Source organism: Sorex araneus, chromosome 1 (assembly GCF_027595985.1).
Source record: "Sorex araneus isolate mSorAra2 chromosome 1, mSorAra2.pri, whole genome shotgun sequence".
Taxonomy (NCBI): domain Eukaryota; kingdom Metazoa; phylum Chordata; class Mammalia; order Eulipotyphla; family Soricidae; genus Sorex; species Sorex araneus.
This window is the reverse complement of record NC_073302.1, coordinates 439845400-439866775: the sequence shown is the minus strand read 5'-3', so window position 1 is coordinate 439866775 and position 21376 is coordinate 439845400. Positions and strand designations below refer to the sequence as shown.

At 39.2% G+C, this 21376-nt stretch overlaps 1 protein-coding gene across 1 annotated transcript in view; it reads right to left on the bottom strand.

Annotated features, from left to right (window-relative positions):
- Window positions 1–21376, bottom strand: part of LOC101544608 (maltase-glucoamylase) — a 244248-nt gene that overhangs the window by 7798 nt on the left and 215074 nt on the right. The window contains exons 52-65 of the mRNA XM_055129619.1: window positions 18180–18334; window positions 17020–17188; window positions 15512–15608; window positions 14558–14670; window positions 14005–14130; window positions 13557–13685; window positions 12379–12486; window positions 10087–10149; window positions 9142–9276; window positions 7116–7200; window positions 5933–6071; window positions 1465–1598; window positions 1173–1207; window positions 956–1072 (exon numbers count right to left, since the gene is read on the bottom strand). Of these exons, the coding sequence (XP_054985594.1) occupies window positions 956–1072; window positions 1173–1207; window positions 1465–1598; window positions 5933–6071; window positions 7116–7200; window positions 9142–9276; window positions 10087–10149; window positions 12379–12486; window positions 13557–13685; window positions 14005–14130; window positions 14558–14670; window positions 15512–15608; window positions 17020–17188; window positions 18180–18334 (1605 nt within the window). The remainder of the gene's footprint in view (window positions 1–955; window positions 1073–1172; window positions 1208–1464; window positions 1599–5932; window positions 6072–7115; window positions 7201–9141; window positions 9277–10086; window positions 10150–12378; window positions 12487–13556; window positions 13686–14004; window positions 14131–14557; window positions 14671–15511; window positions 15609–17019; window positions 17189–18179; window positions 18335–21376) is intronic.

The following is a 21376-nucleotide window of genomic DNA, read 5'->3' as shown; positions in this document are numbered from 1 at the left end:
TCAGTAAGCACATAGCCCGGATAAAAGCTACAAAGTCTTTTGTCCCTTAATGTTTACCTATGTTCCCCCAACCTCTTCCAACTCACTATACCAGAGCTTCTTGCTTCCCTTCTTTATCATGGATGCCTAATTCCCTTCCCCAGGTCTATCTGTGGCCCAGCACATGGCTTGAGAAAGGAATGCCTAGGCCAGCCTGGGATGGATTGGAGTAAAACACAAATTCAAATTTCTTTCAGTTATTTTGTTTGGAGGCCACATCCAGAGAGATGCAAAGACGACTCTAGGCATGGAACTTCTTGGGGGTGGGAGGTATGGTGGTTAAAGTGAAGTAGCACTGTAGCACTGTAGCACTGTCGTCCCGTTGTTCATCGATTTGCTCGAGCGGACACCAGCAACGTCTCCATTGTGAGACTTGTTGTTACTGTTTTTGGCATATCAAGTACGCCACAGGTAGCTTGCCAGGCTCTGCTGTGTGGGTGGGATACTCTCGGTAGCTTGCCGGACTCTCCAAGAGGGAAAAGCAAAGTAAGATCCTTTTATTTTAGTTCCTATAGAAAACTTCTCTCCTTGCAGGCTCTAATTCCTGATTTTTTTTTCTTTTTAATATTATTGAGGAACTGGAGTGATAGTACAGTAAGGCACTTGCCTTGTATGCAGCTGACCCTGGATTCAATACTCTGCACTATAAATGGTCCCCCAAGCACCACCTGGAGTGATCTCTGACTTAGCACACAGTCAGGAGTGAGCACTGAGCAATGCTGGGTGTACCCACCAAATAATATATTTTTTAAATATTTGATCACTTTAGAGTTTTAAATCCTGTGAATTTCCAACAAATGGAGAATCTAGCCAATTATGTGATTTGTTTCAAATAAATGTGATGATATGCTCAAAAGTTAGAAAGAAGCTGTGATTGGAGAACATAAAGCATCAGAAGCATAAATTGCCATCTCACCCTTGTCCCAATGGTGTTGTGGTTCCTGGAAAAGGGATAAAAGGCCCCCAGTTGCATCCAGCGTATACACATCTCATATTCAGCATCTCCTAAGAACCCACAGATATTTGCTCCTGTCTGAGAAGATGCAAAATTACTATGAAAGTTGAGACTTCTGTGAGTTTCAGATACACCAAAATCAGTCTGGGTAATTAAGAAAAAATTAAATACTACTTACATAAGGTATTCCAAAGAGACTAAACTCCATCATCCCTGCAAAGCAAAGATGAAACAACACTTTGAGTGGGTAGACTCTACCTACCTATCCCATACTCATCTGAAAGCCTTAAGCCACTTATGACAAGAATATGGAAAGATAGGTGTAAATTGGAACCCAGTCCTCTAAAGAACCTAGTTCCTGCTGAGGTCACTACCACATGAAGGATGATTAGTTATGACCAAGGCAGCTGAAATGAACCCAGCCCAGACCCTCTAGACCAGCAGAGACCCCTGAGAACACACCAACACACCAATGATAGATTTCTTCAGCTGGTCCCACTTGGACATGTTGTCTCCCAGCCAATATCCTCCCCAGCGGCCTGAAGAGGGGAACGTGGAGCGGGTGATGACAACCCCTCGCTGTCCTGTCACCTCCTGCACAGCTCTGGTTGGAGAAGAAGGAGGTGAGTTGAAGGTGAATTTGAAGATGAAGGTCACGACACTTGTGAAACTACTTCGAAACTACTGTGAAATTACTGCCTTGTCTCTTGCGAATCATGGTGAAACTTCTGGATGAGTGTTGAGTGAAGCCATTGTCTCTTTTCTCCCTAATGTCAAAGCATCCAGGACACCATCTTCTGATGGCCACAAAGGTCCACACACTATGGCTTCTGTCTGAGGACTCGAGTCCAACCAATCCAAAGAGTTCTGAACAAATAATCTAATCTCTGACCATGTTGTTGCCGAGTTCTTTAAAAACTAGCTGTCCTCTAGAATAGTAGAAATAAGTACCAGGTTTGCTCCATGGCTTGGAAGCCAGCGTCACATGCTAGGGTTTCGAAAAGGCAGTTCAGATAGAGAAGGAAACACCTAGTAAAGTGTGTTTGAAGGACCCACTTAGGATGGGAGAGGCGTGCTGAAAGCTGACTGTAGATTGAACGCGATGGCCACCCAATACCTCCATTGCAAAACACAACACCCAAATGGAGAAAGAGAACAAAAAGGAATGCCCTGCCACAGAGGCGGGGTCTGGGGGATGAGATGGGGGCGGGAGGGATGCTGGGGTCATTGGTGGAGGAGAATGGGCATTGGTGGAGGGATGGGTACTCGAGCATTGTATGACTGAAACACAAGCAAGAGGATATGTAAATCTGTATCTATACCCTCACGGTGATTCATTAATAAAAAATAATAAATAAATTGCTGTTCTTGGGGCTGAAACGATAGCACAGCGGGTAGGGCGTTTGCCTTGCATGTGGCCAACCTGAGTTTGATTCCCAGCATCTCATATGGTCCCCCGAGCACCACCAGGAGTAATTCCTGAGTGCAGAGTCAGGAGGAACCTCTGTGCATTGCTGGGTGTGACACAAAAAGGAAAAAAAAACCTGCTATTTTACATAAGTACGAGCCAGAAAAATCTGCTTGCAGAATGTAAATTAACTTATTTATGTAAATAAATTTATTCAACATTTGAAATGTTGAATAAATATTATGTAATCAACATGAAATAACCTTATTCAGTATTATCAGATATATGCAGAATTTAAGATTTAAGATTATGGTGATATAAAAATAAAATGGTATTCTCACTTAAAAAAAAATAACTAGCTGTCCCCTGATCCTGGTGGGATGTATCTTGGTGTTATCCCTTCATTGTGGACTTGAATCATGATTCCTACTTTTGAGTAAGGGCTTTCTTGATTTTGTGAAAACCTGTTTATTTCTCAGTCAGCCAAGTTCTCTGCAATCAGTGGAGCAGGAAAGAGCAGAGCTCTTCCAGTTGAAGTCAGAGGATTTTTCAGCTGAAAGCACCTGATATTTGAAGTAAGGCTAGACACATTAGGGCAGATAGAAATATGCCATCAATGAAAAGGCAATTTTATTCCTTTCTTTAAAAAATGTAATCAATGTGTTATCTACAAAGAAAATAATTAAATGGGTTGAACAAGATATAGAACAAATCTTTATGGAACCATTCTTCTTCCCTGGGAACTATCCTTGTCACTGTCATGTATTGTCTCACAACCAAATTAGGAAGATTTCCTTGGCCTCCATTTTACAACTATGAGAGTGAGGCACAGAGAAGTCAGATAATTGGTTGAAGTACCTTGAAAGACCAAGGAGGCCGATTTGGAATTCAAATAAACCTACATGTGACTACAGCTCTTTGGTAGTATTTAACCAGTATTCTACTTCTCAGAAAGATGGAAAAGCTTTGCAAACAGAGGAAAACATATAAATGCAATTATACCTCTCTCTATGGCAATGGATTGTTCTGTAGACAGCCTCCGTTAGAAAATCAAACACAATTTGTGAGAAAAATCAATCGAGCAAAAGAGAAAGTCTATTTATAGATCCTTGTACACACAATTCAAATATTTGCTTAAAATGCATTACAAATAAGCAAAGACCAAACATTTTTCAATAAATGATTCCAGGAAAAGAAGTTAGATACTGTCGGAATAACTTAAAGGGTGAAGAATAATTTTTGAATCAAAGGGATTATACAAGAAATAGGGCACTGGCTTTGCATGTAGACTGGACCCGGTTCAGTCCCTGGCTCTGTGTGAGGTATCCTGAGGACTATCAGAGATGAACCCCGAGCACAAAACGAGGAGAAATCCCTGAGCATTGTCATGTGAGCCTAAACCCTCAGGAAACTAGTAATCAAAATAATAACTTCCTACACCGGTTCAGTCCCTGGCACTGTATATATCCCCTGAGCACCACTAGGTGTCATTTCTGAGTATAGAGATAAGACTAAGATGCAAGCAGCAGCCCTAGTTGCGGCCTCCCCACAAAAAACCAAGTAAATACATGAATAAGTTTTCTTCTATCTTCTAGGTTCTTGACTAAGATACTCCTTGTAATAAAGAAAAGCTTAGCAGGAGAAAAACACGAGTCTGATAACATTTCTATCTTCTGTGCACTCGAGAAAGACCAAGGAGGGCTGTATAACTCAAATGATCCCAATTATTACCCTAAAGACCGTCTTCAGCTAAAGACAAAAAGATGCGGGGATAGGAAGCAGTTATGGTAGATGGACAGAAAATCATAAGAAATATGGCAATTACATCTCCATTGATAAGCTATTCCCCTTATCTGGTCATTTGCATATTTCTGATAAACCTAAAAAGACACAGAAATGTATATTTTCCTAGATATATGCTAATGTCTCTGAATGGGAAACTTTAGCTTAGTCTCCAGAGTTTTTCGATGCCTATCTTTAAAAAAAAATAATCAGCTCAAAATATTTTCCCCAAAGCATATATTTTGCTTCCTTTCAACATGAATCTATTTATTTATTATATTTCCTAACAACAAAAATTCAAAAGTAAACACCCACGTGCATACAAACACACACACACAAAAACAGGTACACTAAAAATAAAAATATTTGTACCTTAACTTAGATGAACATAGAAGTAAAAATACCACAGAATGTAAGAATGCTTGCAGTTCTTCTCCCAGACATATTTACAAATCATATCTCACATATGCATCCAGAACATAAATAAAACTTTAAAATTCATAATAAAATAAATAGCCCTCTTTCTAGAATGAGCAGGGACATGTAAATAATACAGGGGCTGTAGAGATGGTACATGGTAAGGTGACTACTTTGCATATGACTAATCATAGTTCAATCCCTGAAACTGTATGTAGTTGCCAGGGCACTGCCAGAATAGAGTCCTGAGCACAGAGCCAGGAGTAAATCCTGAGCACCACTGGGTGTGGCAAATAAAACACCAATATAGGAATAAATATAAAATAAATTTAAAATGGGTAAAAGATGTAAATAGATATTTCTTCAAATGACACATATAAATGGCTAAAAAGCCCTTGGGTAAATGGCCATCAATATAGTCCACCAGGAAAATAAAATTAAAACAATAAACTATGACTTCATAGCTATTAGAATGACTATACAAAAGATGTTCGATGTCATGCATTGATAAAGGGGCAGAGAAATTGAAGCTTCCATATATTTCTGGTGAGAATATGAAATGGTGAACTTACAATTTGGAAAACATTGGAATTTCCTCATAATTACAAACATGGAGTCACCATCAGAAATTCTCCCAGACATATATAAGCCAACAGAAAAGAAACATGACCATTCAGGTAAAAAAAGAAGAAGAAGAAGAAAAAACAAAAACTTGTACATGAATATTCAACCCATCATTAATAATAGTTCAAAGGTAGAAATACCATGAGTATGTACTAACTGGTATATGAATATGCAAATTTGTTACACTATACAACAGAAATTTATTCATTGGTGAAAGGAATAAAGTATAATATATGCTATAGCATAGATGATACATAAAAATATTTTCAAATGAAAGATGTAAAATGTCATAAATTACAATAATTTAATTTGTGTGAAATGCTCAGAAAAAGCAATCCATATGTAAAAAAAAGTATCTGTTATTTGTTATCTGTGGCTGTCAGAGCTCAGGAATTTGTGAGGAGGCTGGATGTTACTGTTAGTGAATAGAGATTGTCCTTTGAGGGTGATAAAAATATCCTAAACATTAGCTGCAGTAATTGTTGTTCAGCTCTATGAATATGCTAAACACCATGCGAGGGCTCATTTTAAATAGCGTATCTAACAGTCTACCTTAATATATGCACTCAGAAGGCAACCATTCCTGATATCTTGACATTTAGCTACTTAACTGGCATCACATTGATCAAGCTCAGTACAAAGATTGCAAGACAAAAGTAACCATGTAAAAATTGATCCTTGGTACGAGAAATGAAAAACACACTCACTCAAACGTGGGTCTGGTCTGGGACCACCCGTACAGGCTGTGCACGTTGTAGTGTTGTACCAGGGAGCCATCTGGCAGGGTCTGCTGACTCTCCATACACAGGGTATTAGTGTTCAGACCCCTATCCCTGGATGCCAGATCTGAGAGAAAAAAAATGCTAGGTTATTTCTCAAATGATTGGATTTGCGAACCCACCAGAAATGTACATCACTTTGACTTTTATTCCAATGAGCAACCTTGTTATTAAGAGCAGATATATTTCAGATTTATCTTGTCAACAAAATTCTATGACTCAATAACTAATAAAGGGCAAGGACAGGATATGGGGCTGTGAAAGGCAGTTTGAGTTTTACTCGAACTCTAATGTTCATCCGTGTCATTATACACATCTGTGTCATCATACACATATACACAATCTCCACAATCAGTTCCCTTGTGGCTATGACTGCCACATTCACAAGATGGTAATATTTACAAGGAACAGCTTTTTCAATTAAACTGTGCATTATTTATTTTCAATTTACTGTGCATAAATAGCTGAATAATTTCTAGAGTTTTTCTGATTTGTGAAAACTTGCTTAGAACACAACTATTAAGAAAGGAGAAGAAAGGAATGAAAGAAGGAAGTAAGAAAAAGGAAAGGTGGGAGGGAGAGGAAGAAATGACTGAATGAATAAATGATGAATGGAGAGAGGGAAGAAATAACAGGTAACAGAGCACTGTCCTAGACATTCAGAAACTTAGGTTTAGATAATGAATGTTTCACAAATTACTAGTACAATGTTTTAAAAAAACGAGTAAGTATCTTTCTTGTGTTTCTGTGAAGTGAAGGAATTTGAATTTAAGAAATACTTTTAATCACAAGGTTCTTAGATTCTCTATTAGTACCTTATGACAACGAGGGAGTGCTGTACATGAGGTGTATGTGAACATGGCAGAAAGAATGCAGGAATTATATGTTTACTCTAATCAAAAGGAGTGGAATAGGAAATTGTTTACTGTTTTAGCAGTTAGCTTGTAGTAAGCAATATGCTTGATGTACAAGCAACTCCTGGTTTCTTTCATACCATATCACATCAAGTCATTATTTCTATATTTGATTAGCAATAATACACTTATTTTCACTTACTTATTTTTACACAAATTCATTTTATAGCAATTAATAAAGCAATAATTTTACATACATGGCATATAGGGTGGCTTGTTGAGAATTTCATCCTTGCAACTGCTGATAGAACCATCCACAAAGTTTGTTGGCTCATTCATATCCTGCAATGTGTGAGCAATAAAGATTTCATGTCTTGAATCCATAAGGTACATGGAGGAAAACGTAGGCAGAACCCTCCATGACATTGAAGCTAAAAGTATCTTTAAGGATGAAATACTGCAGACCAAACAAGTGGAAACATAAACAAATGGGACTACATCAAACTAAGAAGTGACTAAAATACAGAGAAAGATCACAGAATGGGAAAGAATATTTACCCAATACACATCTGATAAGGGGTTAATATTCAGGATATACAAGATACTAGTAGAACTGTACAAGAAAAAAACCTCCAACCCCATCAAAAAATGGGGAGAAGAAATTAATAGAAGCTTCCTCAAATAAGAAATACAAATGGCCAAAAGGCACATGAAAAAATGCTCCACATCACTAATCATCAGGGAGATACAATCAAAACAACAATGAGATATCATCTCACACCACAGAGACTGGCACACATTCAAAAGAACAAAAGCAACCAGTTGGATGTAAGGGAAAAGGGACGCTCTTTCACTGTTGGTCAGAATGCTGATTGGTCTAGCCTTTCTGGAAAACAATAGGGATATTCCTTCAAAACTAGAAATTGAGCTTCCATATAACCCCGCATTACCACTTCTGGGAATATATCCCGAGGGTGCAAACAGGCACAGTCCTTGTAGCACTGTTCACAATAGCCAAAATCTGGAAACAACCCAAGTGCCTGAGAACAGACGACTGATTAAAGAAACTTTGGTACATCCACACAGTGGAATACTATGCAGCTGTTAGGAGAGATGAAGTCATGAAATTTGCTCATAAGTGGATGGACATGGAGAGTATCATGCTAAATGAAATGAGTCAGAAAGAGAGGGACATACATAGAAGCACTGCATTCATTTGTGGAGTATAAAAGAACATAAGATAAGACTGACACCCAAGGACAGTAGACTCAAGGGCCAGGAAGATTGCTGGATTGGGATGGGAGATGTGTGCTGAAAGTAGATAAAGGACCAAACATGATGACCTCTCAGTGTCTGTATTGCAAACCATAATGCCCCAAAGTATAGAGAGAGTATGGGGAAAAATTGTCTGCTATGGAGGCAGGGGGAGGGTGGGAAAGGGGGTTTTGTTTTGGCTTTGTTTGGGGGCCACAACTGGCAATACTCAGGAGTTACTTTTGGCTCTGCACTCAATAACTACTCCAGGTAGTGCTCCAACCATATGTGGTGCCAGAGATCAAACCCAGGTCTGACACATTCAAGCAAGTGCCTTACCTGCTATGCTATCTCTCTGGCCCTGATATATAAATTTCTATTTGGTCAAAATGGCTGGGATCTCTTGTGATTTCACAAGTTTTCAAAATCATATCTTTCAATAGTTGGAGGCCTGCCTCATGAGTAGGGGAAGAATGCAGGTGGGATAGAGAAGGGATCATTAAGAAAATGATGGTTGGAGGAATCCGTCGGGATGGGAGATGTGTGCTGAAAGTAGATAAAGGACCAAACATGATAACCTCTCAGTATCTTTATTGCGAACCATAATGTTCCAAAGTAGAGAGAGTATGGGGGAAATTGCCATGGAGGCAGGGGAGGGCAGAAGTGGAGGTATACTGGGGAGATTGGTGGTGGGGAATGTGCACAGGTGAAGAGATGGGTGTTTGATCATTGTGTGATTGTAATTCAAACATGAAAGCTTATAACTATATCTCACAGTGATTCAATAAAATAAAAACTAAAAAAGAAATTAGAAAAAGAAAAGAAAAGATTCCATGTCAGAGGCACCAGGGGCTTTGCCGTAGAGGGCACTGATCTTACAGTGATGAACACTCCCTCACCTCAACTCTACTGGTAACCCCCATCTTTCTCATCCCTCCACCCCTAGATGTCAACTTTTCTAGGATCTGAACTGCCTCCTCATGTTTTGACTACTAATATTTCCAAAGCAAAATCACTAAGGTTACTTACAATTCGTAGCCCATCGAACTTCAAGCTGTTCTCTGGCTTTCGGGGATTTGTGTAGAGTTCATGGATTTCTTTCTTCCACCACGCAGCTGTGCTATCATGCAAGAAGTCAGGGAAAGCAACGTAGGCCTTGTACATCTGCAAGAAGAGCATATACTCTGATTTTAGGTCTCAGATTAACCCAAGGAAAAAGTGTGGGGACCACGATGGGGTGATAAGCAGATACCTGTACAAGACACTCTACTACTGTGTCTCACCTCACTTCAGCTTTGTGAGGCATTTGAGTTCACTGCGGGCAGAATGAGATCAAAGAAGACTGATATTTAATTCTTAATTTTCCCAAAAGTTTGGGAGCCTTAAATCCCTTTTTAAAAATAATATTGTTTTGTGGTCGGGCATTTGATCTTATGAACCATAGTGTTTATTACTAGTGTTTAAATCACAGCAATTTAGAGATAAAATACTTTTTAAAAAAAAAATACACAGGTCAAACTAAGGGCAGCAGTGCTCCAGGGAAAAGTGATGTACAGAGCAGAGAAGACACTGGATGTCCAGGCTCAAGTGACATCAGCAGCGAAGAAAAAGGAAATTATATCTTTTAACTACATTACATATTTTTTACGTATAGACAATTTATTAAGATCAGAATGTTTATAACCTCTCCAATAGAAATATCCTGAATTTCAATTCATTATTTTCAAGCAATCATGTAGTTGAGCAAACTGTAACCCATTCGAGGCATATAGGTGGAGATATTTCCTCTATGATTTTCTGCAACACATATCCAATTTTTCCTTGTAATTTCTCAACTTCAGCATTTCTTTATGCCAAGAAATTACTAGCTAATAAATACATTCAACTTAAATCTTCTTAACCAAGCAATGGAATAAAAAGCCATGTCTTCAGATATTTAGGACCTTGGCAACAAAAATGTGTGGGTAACTCTACCTTAACCTGACTTTCATGATCCAGGGATTCATTCGCATTCACATTGGGCAGATCAGGCAAAGCCTACAGGAAAAGAAGAACCAATTAAACGCTTATACAGCATTGCATAACAAGGCATGTTTCACAATAGATTATAATTATATTTTATCTCCCTAGATTATTTGATATCATTACATCAATTAAATTGTTAAATCTGAATATATAAATTTCCTTAATTTTGTTTCGGTTTTATTTTGGTTTGGCTTTGGTTTTGTTCGGGGGCCACACCTGGCATTGCTCAGGAGTTACTTTTGGCTCTGCACTCAATAACTACTCCAGGTAGTGCTCCGACCATATGTGGTGCCAGAGATCAAACCCAGGTCTGACACATTGAAGCAAGTGCCTTACCTGCAGTGCTCTCTCTCTGGCCCTGATATATAAATTTCTATTTGGTCAAAATGGGCTGGAATCTCTTGGTATTTCACAAGTTTTCAAAATCATGTCTTTTAATCTCATGGTAAGCTAAATATGTCTTTAACATATCCTCTAAACAATCACTTTTTGAATGATTATTGTCATGTCTGCCTGTCATAATCTAAAACAAAATTTCCTTTAAAATTACAAGTGAGTTCTGCTGAGATGTGACCCAGGTGGCCGCACTTGTGCGGACTCTCTGCTGCTGAATGACCATGATCCCGGAGGCCAGCTAAACTACTTTTGGTACCAGCAGCTTCTTGCAGAAATGTCTTTAGACTGTGAACTAAGCCACAGCCCCAGGCCACCTCAGGAGGAAAAAGGTTTTTCTCTCTCCGCTTTTCCTTTTCTGAGGGAAAGACATGGCGACCGCCATCTTATAAGGACCACTAAAGAGAGGTATGAACTTGCAATGATGCAATTTCTGGCAGAAATTTTTCTGGACTTAGTTACTAAAATACAGAAATCCAAAACCTCATATCTCTTCATTCTCAGCAATGGAAAACAAATTATCAATTGCTTCCTTTTCAGCAGGTCTGATTTTGGGGGGAAACTCCAAAACATAATAGTGAGGTTTTTTGTGGAAATATTGAATGTAATCAAAGTAAAGAGAAAGTAAAGGGAAAATTATCAGCTACACAGACAGAGGTGCGGGGTGGCGGGAGGGGAGGTATACTGGGGTTCTTGGTGGTGGAATATGTGCACTGGTGAAGGGATGGGTGTTCGACCATTGTATAACTGAGACTTAAGCCTGAATGTTTTGTAACTTTCCACATGGTGATTCAATAAAAAATAAATTACAAAAAAAATTACAAGTGAGAAGTATAAATCCAAAGAATTAAGACTGAGTTCCTTTCACAAGTTATCTATTCAGTTTCGATGCATGTCAACTGCTTCATAAGATATTGGAAATTTTAAGTAAATATAGAATTTTAAAAAATCCATAGAATCAACCACATTCATCTCTAACTAAAAGGATATAAACTAAATCTGTTAATCAATTTATTTATTAAGTAAACAACTGCTAAGCACTTATTATTTTCCAGATTATCTTCCGTGAATTCTATCTACTAAAACTTAAATATTTAGTATTTCCTAAGCATTCACAGATAGAACATATATCCTTAATTATATAGTATATATACAGCCATATTCTCAAGGACAAAAACAGAGAAGAGAGTAATAGGGAAAGTAAACCCTTTCACAGAATACTTTATACAAGGGAAGATTGCATTGGTTTTTAGATACAGATACTAACTGAGTACTCTGAGATAGCAATATTCAAAGACACAGAGAACATGGGTGTCTCAAATTTTCAGAGCCTTTACTCTGAAAATAAGATGCAGTATTGTAGAATGACAGAGCGGAATTTGAAACCTAGCTAAGAACCATTGCCATCTGGAATTAAGAAACACTGGTCCCACCTAAAATGCTATTTCTGTAAGTTAAACAATGGAGATGAGATATAAATGAGAATTACAGGAGAGAGAAAGATAATTGCAGGCCTTATGATCCATTTAGAGTGGAGGCTGATTAAACATCAGAGAGTCACACATAAGTCCCAAGTTTTGAGCGTGGGTGTCTAGGAGACACAAACTTGAGTCAGTTTCAAAGAATTCTTTCTTACAGTTATATGTTCAACTGGAACACATAAGGGTAGAGTATCAGAATATTTCCAGACAACAGTACAAAGCTGATAATTTAGAGAATTAGACCTGCAGTCCATTATATTCATTGACTTAATCACTATCAGAGTTCCACTAACTAATAATTTATTAATTACTGACAATCAGGACATTGCAATACTGATTGACTGTAGACATCTTCCCCCAGCTTTACCTTTCCCCAGACAATTTCATTGTTGTCGGGCCATTTGATGAATACATCATTTTCCTTCCCTCTGGTAAATGTGAGATACTGGGTCTCATTGCCAGATATGGCAGGGTTCTGCAATGAAAGAGTTTAAAACATGAAAAGTGATGAGCATTCTCCCAAGAAGGTTTTTTCCCCAAATTATAACAATTCACAGTGCATATCGCAATGATGTTCTCAGTACAAGAAATCAAAAACACAAGAAACTCCATGGATAAATTGCCTTGTGGATACTGAGTTTTTGATAGGTAAAAATAATAGATTGATGTTTCTCTGAAAAAATCTTTAGTGAAAATTATGTTAATATTTGAAAATTATTTCTAGAGATAAATCAAGTTAATATGATATCATCTTCAAGTGGAAAAAAGATAAATTACTATTTACTCACATTATAATAGCAATTTTGCTTTAAGGACAAAAAAACTTTCTAGGGATTAGAGTCCCAAGTTCAGGGACTGAATTTCACATCATTGAATTTCAGTTCATAATGGCTGAAGAACTTTAACAATGGTAGTTGAAAGTTATCACTCTGCATTAGAGCCGTGTGATGAAAGTAGTAAAGGAACAAACATGATGACATCTTAATTGTATTGCAAACCATAATGCACAAAAGTGGGGGTGGAGAGAGAGAGAGAGAGAGAGAGAGAGAGAGAGAGAGAGAGAGAGAGAGAGAGAGAGAGGAAAGTACCTGCCATAGAGGCAGGCTGGGGGTGGAGGGTGGGGTAGTGTGGGAGGGAAACTGGGGACATTGGTGGTGGAAAATGTACACTGGTGGAGGGATGGGTGTTGGGGCATTGTATGACTAAAATCTGATCATGAACAACTTTGTAATGGTCTATCTCATGGTGATTCAATAAACCTAAAAAGAAAAAAAATAAAGGCTTACTGTTTGAGATTGAGACTTAGAGAATATATCTGTATCTAGAATCATTAGAATTATCTTTAGGAGGTTTGGAACTCCTAAAGATAATCTAGAATTATCTAGAATTATCTTTAGGAGTTCCAAACCTCTAAAGTTGTGCCTTTGTCTAGCAGTGATGAGGCTTGAGAAACGTAATTTGTTTAGTTTAGCTTTGGGGGGCTACACCAGGCAGTGCTCAACCATGAGCCTTTAAAGAAAATGTCTCCTAAGTCTATATACCTACCAGAACGATAATAAATCTCATGCCATCATTCTTCATGTCGCCAATTATATGGCCAAGGTTTTGAAAGTTGGGGCTTATGGTAAAGTCCAGCTTCCGGTCCATGTAATCAATGTCTACATGTTGGACATCCTACAGGAAGAAGCAGATGAGATGCACGGTCATGGGCTTGAACAGAACAATGGCTACTCTAGGGTCTAGGAAGCACAGTGACTACTGCAAAGAATTTATACAGCACCAGCGGAGGGATGGGTAAATGATCACTGTATGAAATGCAAACACGAAAGTTCATAAGTTTGTAACTGTACCTCACGGTGATTCACTAATACAAAATTTTAAAAGAGAGAATTGATGTACACTTTCATCTACAATTATCTATGAGTTTTCCATCTGTAATCATCTACAAGTTGCCATGACTGATAAAATTGTAAGCTGAGTAAAGTTTACATACATAGGGAATCTTGGATGCCGTCATATTCTTGTACAAAGAGGAGATTTCCAAAGCATCGTGGTAACCGTGGCGACTCAGCTGGAATCCCAGGGCCCAGTACGGTACCATTGCAGGACGACCAATCAACTAGAAACAAAAAGGAAAAAAGAATAGATTCAAGTAGACTTTGTAGGGAAACAATTTGAGCACATATACTAATTTCTATTACTGTAGAAACCTGCCTCAGGAAAAATAAGAGATAAATTTGGAGCAATTAGGGGTTTGGGGGATGATATAAAATTCTCTCTATGCTCTGGGAATACACTAATTCTAGGAAATCTGAAAACTCCCGTAGTTATTACTTATTATAGAGTTGTAGGGAAACTAGCAAATAATCAGAAGACATACAGGAATAATGCTATGCCTTAAAACCTGACTTTGAGGAAAGATAATAATAAGTTGGAATTCTCAAGGGTAGTAAGAAAAATTGACCTATCTCAGTGTTAAGAATATGGTAATGCCCAATAAATATTTGACTGTTTATAGAATAGAGTTTATCTAGCTAACTTCCAACCTCAGTGTATTGTTGAGTGACAGACTCAGGAGTTGGCCCCAAAAACACATAAAAATCCAAAATTCCTCCTGTGGTTCTGAACGTCAGGGCAGGTGTAGGCTGCAAGGTAGCATCTGCAGGAAAAAAAAAAAAAGAAGAAAGGGAAGAGAGGCATTCTTGAAAACTGTATATTACCAAGATAAAGAATCTGCCCTAAATGTCACTGCTTTCACTTTCTCTGTTCTAGAAAGTTTTTTCTTATGCTGTAGAATTAGAGATGGAATTTCAGATACCTGTTTTTTTTTTTCTTTTTGAGTCTCACCCGGCGATGTTCCTGGCTCTGCTCTCAGGAGTTACCCCTGGCCGTAACATCCATATGGGATGCTGGGAATCGAACCCAGTTTGGCCACTCCAGCCCCTCAATTTCTCTTTTTTTTCTTTATTTCTTTTTTTTTTTTAGTTTTGGGGACACACCTCAAAATGCCCAGGGGTTACTCCTGGCTCTGCACTCAGGAATCACTCCTGGTGGTATTCAGGAACAAAATGGGATCAAACCCAAGGATCAAACCCGGGTTGGCCATGTCCAAGGCCTGCTGTACTTATCTCTCTGGTCCCACCTCAAACAATTCCAATGACAACATTCATGAGAGAGGAAGAAGGAAGGAAGGAAGGAAGGAAGGAAGGAAGGAAGGAAGGAAGGAAGGAAGGAAGGAAGGAAGGAAGGAAGGAAGGAAGGAAGGAAGGAAGGATATAAAGTGTTGCAATAAAACAAGATAATGCAAGAGTAGAAACAAACCACTTTTAGGCAATATGGAAGCACATTATACCTAGCTTGGCACTCTTACTAAACCTTGACTCCATGATAAACGAGTGAACGGAAAGTCTGCTTATTTATCTTTTTCCTACTGATCCTGTAGATCTCAATAAAGCTGTTAGAGCTGTCAGTGGTAGAGCCTGGGACTATGCCTGTCTTACCCATGGCGTTGCTGTTAAGCAGGAGCACTCCGTGGGCACTGCCGTCCTTCTCCAGAGCCATATAGTAGGGGTGCACACCATAGGAATTTGTCCTGTTCTGGGAGGTCATGGGAAGAGTGGGCAGGTCATCAAAAACATCCTTATGATCCCATTTCATAACCCAAGTACCAAAGACCTACTTGACAACAAGATTCAGCACCCTGTCATATCCTTTATAAAGACATTCTATTTTAACGGAATCACCATGAGATGTACAATTACAAAGTTGTTCATGAATGATTTTCAGTTATACAATGTTCCAGCATCCGTCCTTTCACTAGCACACATGTCCTAGCACCAATGTCTCCAGTTTCCCTCCCGCCTGCCCCTGCCACCCCACCCCTGCAGTCTGCCTCTGCGAGTACGGAGGGATGTTCTAAACCCAGAGAAGCTGAAGGCCCGGCCTAGACTCCCCTCCCTGCCCTCTGCCTGGTCAGGACAGACTGAATCTGTAGGAACCACCATCACAGAGTGTGAGTTAACTGCTGCCAGCTGTAATTTTTGAGAATAAGAAGTTACAGGAAGGACTAGCCACTTGATTTGCTTCTGTACACATGCTAAATGCTAGATTCTAGAAAGGAGTAAAGTGTATTCGGGTATAAATTGGTGGTTTAAGGTATAAATTGACTGCTTAGCAAATAAATGTTCAGGGGTCCAGGTCTCTTGGACTTGTGAGCCCACAGCACTGTGTCTTGTGTGAGTGAGAATAAATCTGTGTCTCATCTTTAACTCTCCCAGTGTCTGTCACTTCTTATGCCTCCAATTCTGGGAGAAGCCGACAGGCCTCCCTAACACCTCCAATGCAGATGCTTTTCTTCTCTCTCTCTCTGTCTCTCTCTCTCTTTCATTTTCCTTTTGGGCACTATGGTTTGCATTATTGTTACTATTGTTACTGCAAAGGTATCATGCGTGTCACGTCACCTCCTTTCTGTGCAGAGTGATCATTTCCAGCTACCATTGTTATGGAGGTCCCTTCTTTGTTCTAACTGCCATCCCCCTCCCCCTTTGTGGCAAGCTTCCTACCATGGGACCAGACCTCCTGACCCTTGTTTCTTTGTATAAAGATACTTTTGATTCTTCTTTCTACCCCAAAGAAGTAGCTAAGTGCCCTCTCCATGTTACACTCTCTTTGTGCACAATTACATACTTCTATTGTATCATTGACGACATGTTACCATTATTCCTGATTCTCTCTTACTAACCACAAGCCTCTGCAAAAGAAACACTCTGGTTATTAAGTTAGTGACCTACTTCATGTGCCGAGTACATGAAAGCAAAGTTTATTAAGTAAATAGAACCTAGAGCTTACAGGAAAACAAGGTGCGTCTTTTAGGGGCAGAGAAGCATGATGCCTGGCTGATTTCATCTGAGAGCAGGCTTTATCAATGTCATGTGAAATTGATTAGCAGGGTTGCATATTTGTGCATATGGACAGAAATTTATCTGAGATAAATTGATTGAAATCTTACCTCTGGTGGTTTATCCCGAGCAAACATTCCCCACATGGTCCAGTTCATGTTTTTATTAAAAGATGTGTGCTCATTTTCCCCCAACCCATAGATGTACTGAGAGGGGAGACGAGTAGAAATGGAAAGAAACTTGTCATTGAACGTGAAGCCAGGTAGCTGAGAGTCCCAACTGCAACAGAAAAGGAAATCTCTATGTTGAGCTGATGCATGGCTGCAGCAAACAGGAGACACATTGGGGATGTCACACTGATTCAGAAGCCTCCCAAGATTTCCATTCTGTGAGGTGATCCAGAATCTAACCACAGTTATGGCTCATTGCTATGCCCCTGTTTGACTATTTCCTCTGTCGTTGGTCAAGACTGAGAACATCTCTTCTGGGTCATGGGCACCTAGAGGACAGGTTTCACTCACCTCTCTACTTCTACTTTGAATTACTTTGCATATAAGCTTCAGTAAGAATATGAATACGGTCTAAGCAAATTTTCCAGTCAAATGTATGTCATTGATTTTTCTGGACTGATCAAAGAATTTCTTACCCAAGAAGGCAACTACCAGAAAGTCAAGCACACGGGGAGAGGCAAAGGTTACATATAGAGCACATCTCTGCCGGGAGATTACTGAAGAGCCAGGACGAGTCCAGGGCTTCAGGGCATTCCTTTCTGAGCAAGACCAGGACTGAGAGAAGTTTATTCCTTTCATGCTTCATGTTAAGGAAAGGCTTTAAGCCTATAGTGTTCAGAGCAGCAAAGACAGCAGGAAGCCTGTTTTCTGTTTTAACTCCCCCGATCTTTCCCACTTACACCATCATGTCTTCATGAGATATTTCTAGAAATGACTTCTCTATTAGCTTAACTGCTGTGCATTATTATGTTTCTATTAAACTTAATAAGCACATAGAGATGGTTTGTATCTTCTTTCTCTGATATCTAGTAGCACTTAGTTTTTAAATTCTTTAAACTAATTTCATTTATTTTCTTAACAACAAATAGATAATGAAGTCCCCATTGAACTTGGGAAAAAGATGTCCTTTCTGCTTTTTTTTTTTTGCAAGCACATCAAGTATATGAAGAGTTTCTAAATTTAATATTCCACTGGAGTTAATTAGGACCAGAAATTGGGTCTAGAACTTCTCTAAGGAGAATCAAATAAATAGTGCTTACATCACAGTGCCGGAACTTTTTCGTCGGATCTGGATACCAAAAGGATTGTTCTGAATCTCGACCTCGTATAGGCAGTCTTTAGAGCAGTCCACTGGAGAGGAAGGGGTGTTCAGAGGCACTGGAACCTCATACCTTTTGTTGTTGGGATCATAGATCTGATGAGATGAGAAAGAAAGTTCTTGATAAAATATCAGACCTAAAATTCCTCATGCCAACTCATATAAACCAAATCATACATTTTCTGGTCATTTTTAATTATATAAAGAGTCATTAAATATCCAAAGTATATCGATATGAAACCTTCCCACCTACTATGCCTTATATGGGTAGTGAGTTCCAAAACATCTTCAGTAATTCCCATTCAAAATCCTAGGGGAGATGTCCTATAAATTATTTGTGGTACGAATAGAATCTGATAGAATACACAGGTTTGTGCTGGTGAGTGTGTTATGTAAACTCATATGTGACTGCAACTATAAGGTTATGTGTGAGAATGTGTGTGCTTGCTAGATATTGAACAATTGGGTGCCAAGGATGCAAATCAATGGTACAAAGCAGTCCATGCACTTAGGATCCTGGGTTCTATCCCTGGGAATTCCTCAATCCTTTTACCCCCACTTTCCGTCAATTGAATTTTGATATAAAATTTGAGATCTTACTTGCTAAGCTTATGGATGGTGCATTTGTTTGTTTGTTTGTTTTCCTTTTGGGGCCACACCTGGCAATTCTCGGGGCTTATTCCTGGTTTTGCTCTCATTAATCACTTCTGGCAGTGCTTGGGGGACCACAAGTGTTACAGGGATCAAATATGGTTCATCTGTGTCGAAAACCTTGTCTTACACACTGTATTGTAACACTGGCTCTTGGATGCTGTACTTTATTATTTTAAATGATTCTTTGAAACCTACTAGGTGCTCCCACCAGCCAAAAACAATTTCAGAGTGGGAAAATGACAGGAGTAAAAATGAGCTGCAAAGAGAAGGGGTGGCTAGCCATTCACTGTATCGTCAGAGCCTGCTTTGGGAACCAAGAGAGCCACTATCCTCTACAGGTACCAGGAAACCCAGCCAGTGAAGAGAAGGAGCAGCTAGCCAAAGGTCACAATGGTAAACAACACAGAAACCCACCAGCCTTAGTAGGTGGAGAAGCTAGGCCAGTTGACCCAAACAGTAATACTGAACTACATAACCACTCATAAGGAATTTAGAATGAAACTGTTAAGGATGCATAAGGAGCTCAAAGAAACAATGGAATGTACTAACAATAAATATGGGAATATATGAGAGCAGAAATGAGAAAAAAATTAATGAAAATACAAGCATAAATGACAGGTCTGAAAAACCTGTTAGGTGAAATGAAAAACTCACTGGAAGGCCTCAGCAGCACAGTAACAGCTGCTAAGGACAGAATTAGTGAGCTCCAAGATGAGGTGTAGAAAACCTCCAGACAATATAGAAGATGGAAAAGAACTTCAAAATAAACCAACAAATGACATGAGAAAATTGGGATGAAGTCAAAAGAAACAACATAAGAATAACTGGGGTACCAGAATGGCAGGAAGAAAACCCTGATGAAGAAGCAACTGCTAAAGCCATCATTGCTGACAAGTTTCCAGAGCTGAAAAGTATGTACACCAAATTTAGGAGGCCCAAAGGTACAAGCTAAAAGAAATCCAAATAAAAATACCCCAAGACATATCCTAATCAGAACAAAGAAAATCATAGACAGAGATAGAAAATGGAAAGCAGCAAGAACAAGGAAGGAAATTGCTTATAAAGGAGCATCCTTAAGATTCACAGCAAGAGTTTCCTCGACATCCTATCCAAGACTAACATCCTAGCTATTCGCAAGCAGTAGGACAATAAAACACAAGACTTCACATAAGGATTGAAGGAAACATCTCAGTAGGAGACCAGGTTCTACAACCGGCAAGTAAAAAGCCAACCACTATTAACTGAGCCTATCCACAATCCTTTTTCGCAACAAAAGGAAACAGGGACACTCATCATCAAGGGCCCTCTTTCCTATCACCACAAACAACATGAAGAAACAGCGAAAATCCCCATTGCAACCAGAGGACGATCAAAGGAGTCCAGAAACCTCAATGGGCGCTTCCTACAAACTTGACCTCTCTGAGAAAGAATTCAGAGTTGAAATCCTCAACATGTTCAATGAACTCAATGCAAAGATGGACAACTTCAAGGAAGACCTGGTAGAAACAATACAACAGACAGCCGACAAAATACGGGAAGAAATGAGAGCAGAAATAAAAAACCTTCAAAAAGAAAAGAAGGATTCCATACATGAAATCAAAAACTCTCTGGCTTCCCTCAACAATAGGATGACTGCAGCCGAAGACAGAATCAGTATGCTTGAAGATGAGCTGCAAGAGGCCTACAGGCAACATCAAACCATGGCAAGAGACCTCAAAATAGCTCTAGCCAGAATCAGAGTCCTAGGGGATGAATTCAAGAGGAACAACATTAGAATCATTGGACTACCAGAACCACAGGGAACCAACCCCAACGAAAAAGACACAGTCAAACAAATCATTGCGGAAAACTTCCCACAGCTGGACAATGCGGGCATCCAGATTCAAGGCGCCCGAAGAGTGCCAGCTAAAAGAGATCCTAACAGAAAAACCCCAAGACATATCATAGTTACAATGATGGACATCTTCCAGAGAGACACAATACTCCAAGCAGCAAGGTCCAAGAAGGAAATCGCATACAAAGGAGCACCCCTTAGGCTCACAGCAGATCTATCAGAGGAAACCCTCCAAGCTCGAAGGCAATGGTGGGATATAGTGAAAAAACTCAATGAAATCAACGCTTCACCAAGAATACTTTATCCGGCTAAACTCTCATTCAAACTAGAAGGAATCATACACTACTTTGGGGATAAACAACAGCTCAGGAACTTCATAGACTCAAAACCAAACCTAAAAGAAGCACTAAAGGGGCTATTGTAAGACAAGAACAACCCCTACAAGCACAACAAACCCTTGCACAAAGACGGCACAAAATCCCATAACAATAATCTCCCTTAATGTCAATGGTCTGAATTCACCAATTAAGAGACACAGACTGGCAAAATGGATTCAGAGACTCAACCCAACATTTTGTTGCCTGCAAGAAACACATCTGAATAGCCAGAACAAACACAGACTCAAAGTCAAAGGATGGAAAAAAATCCTG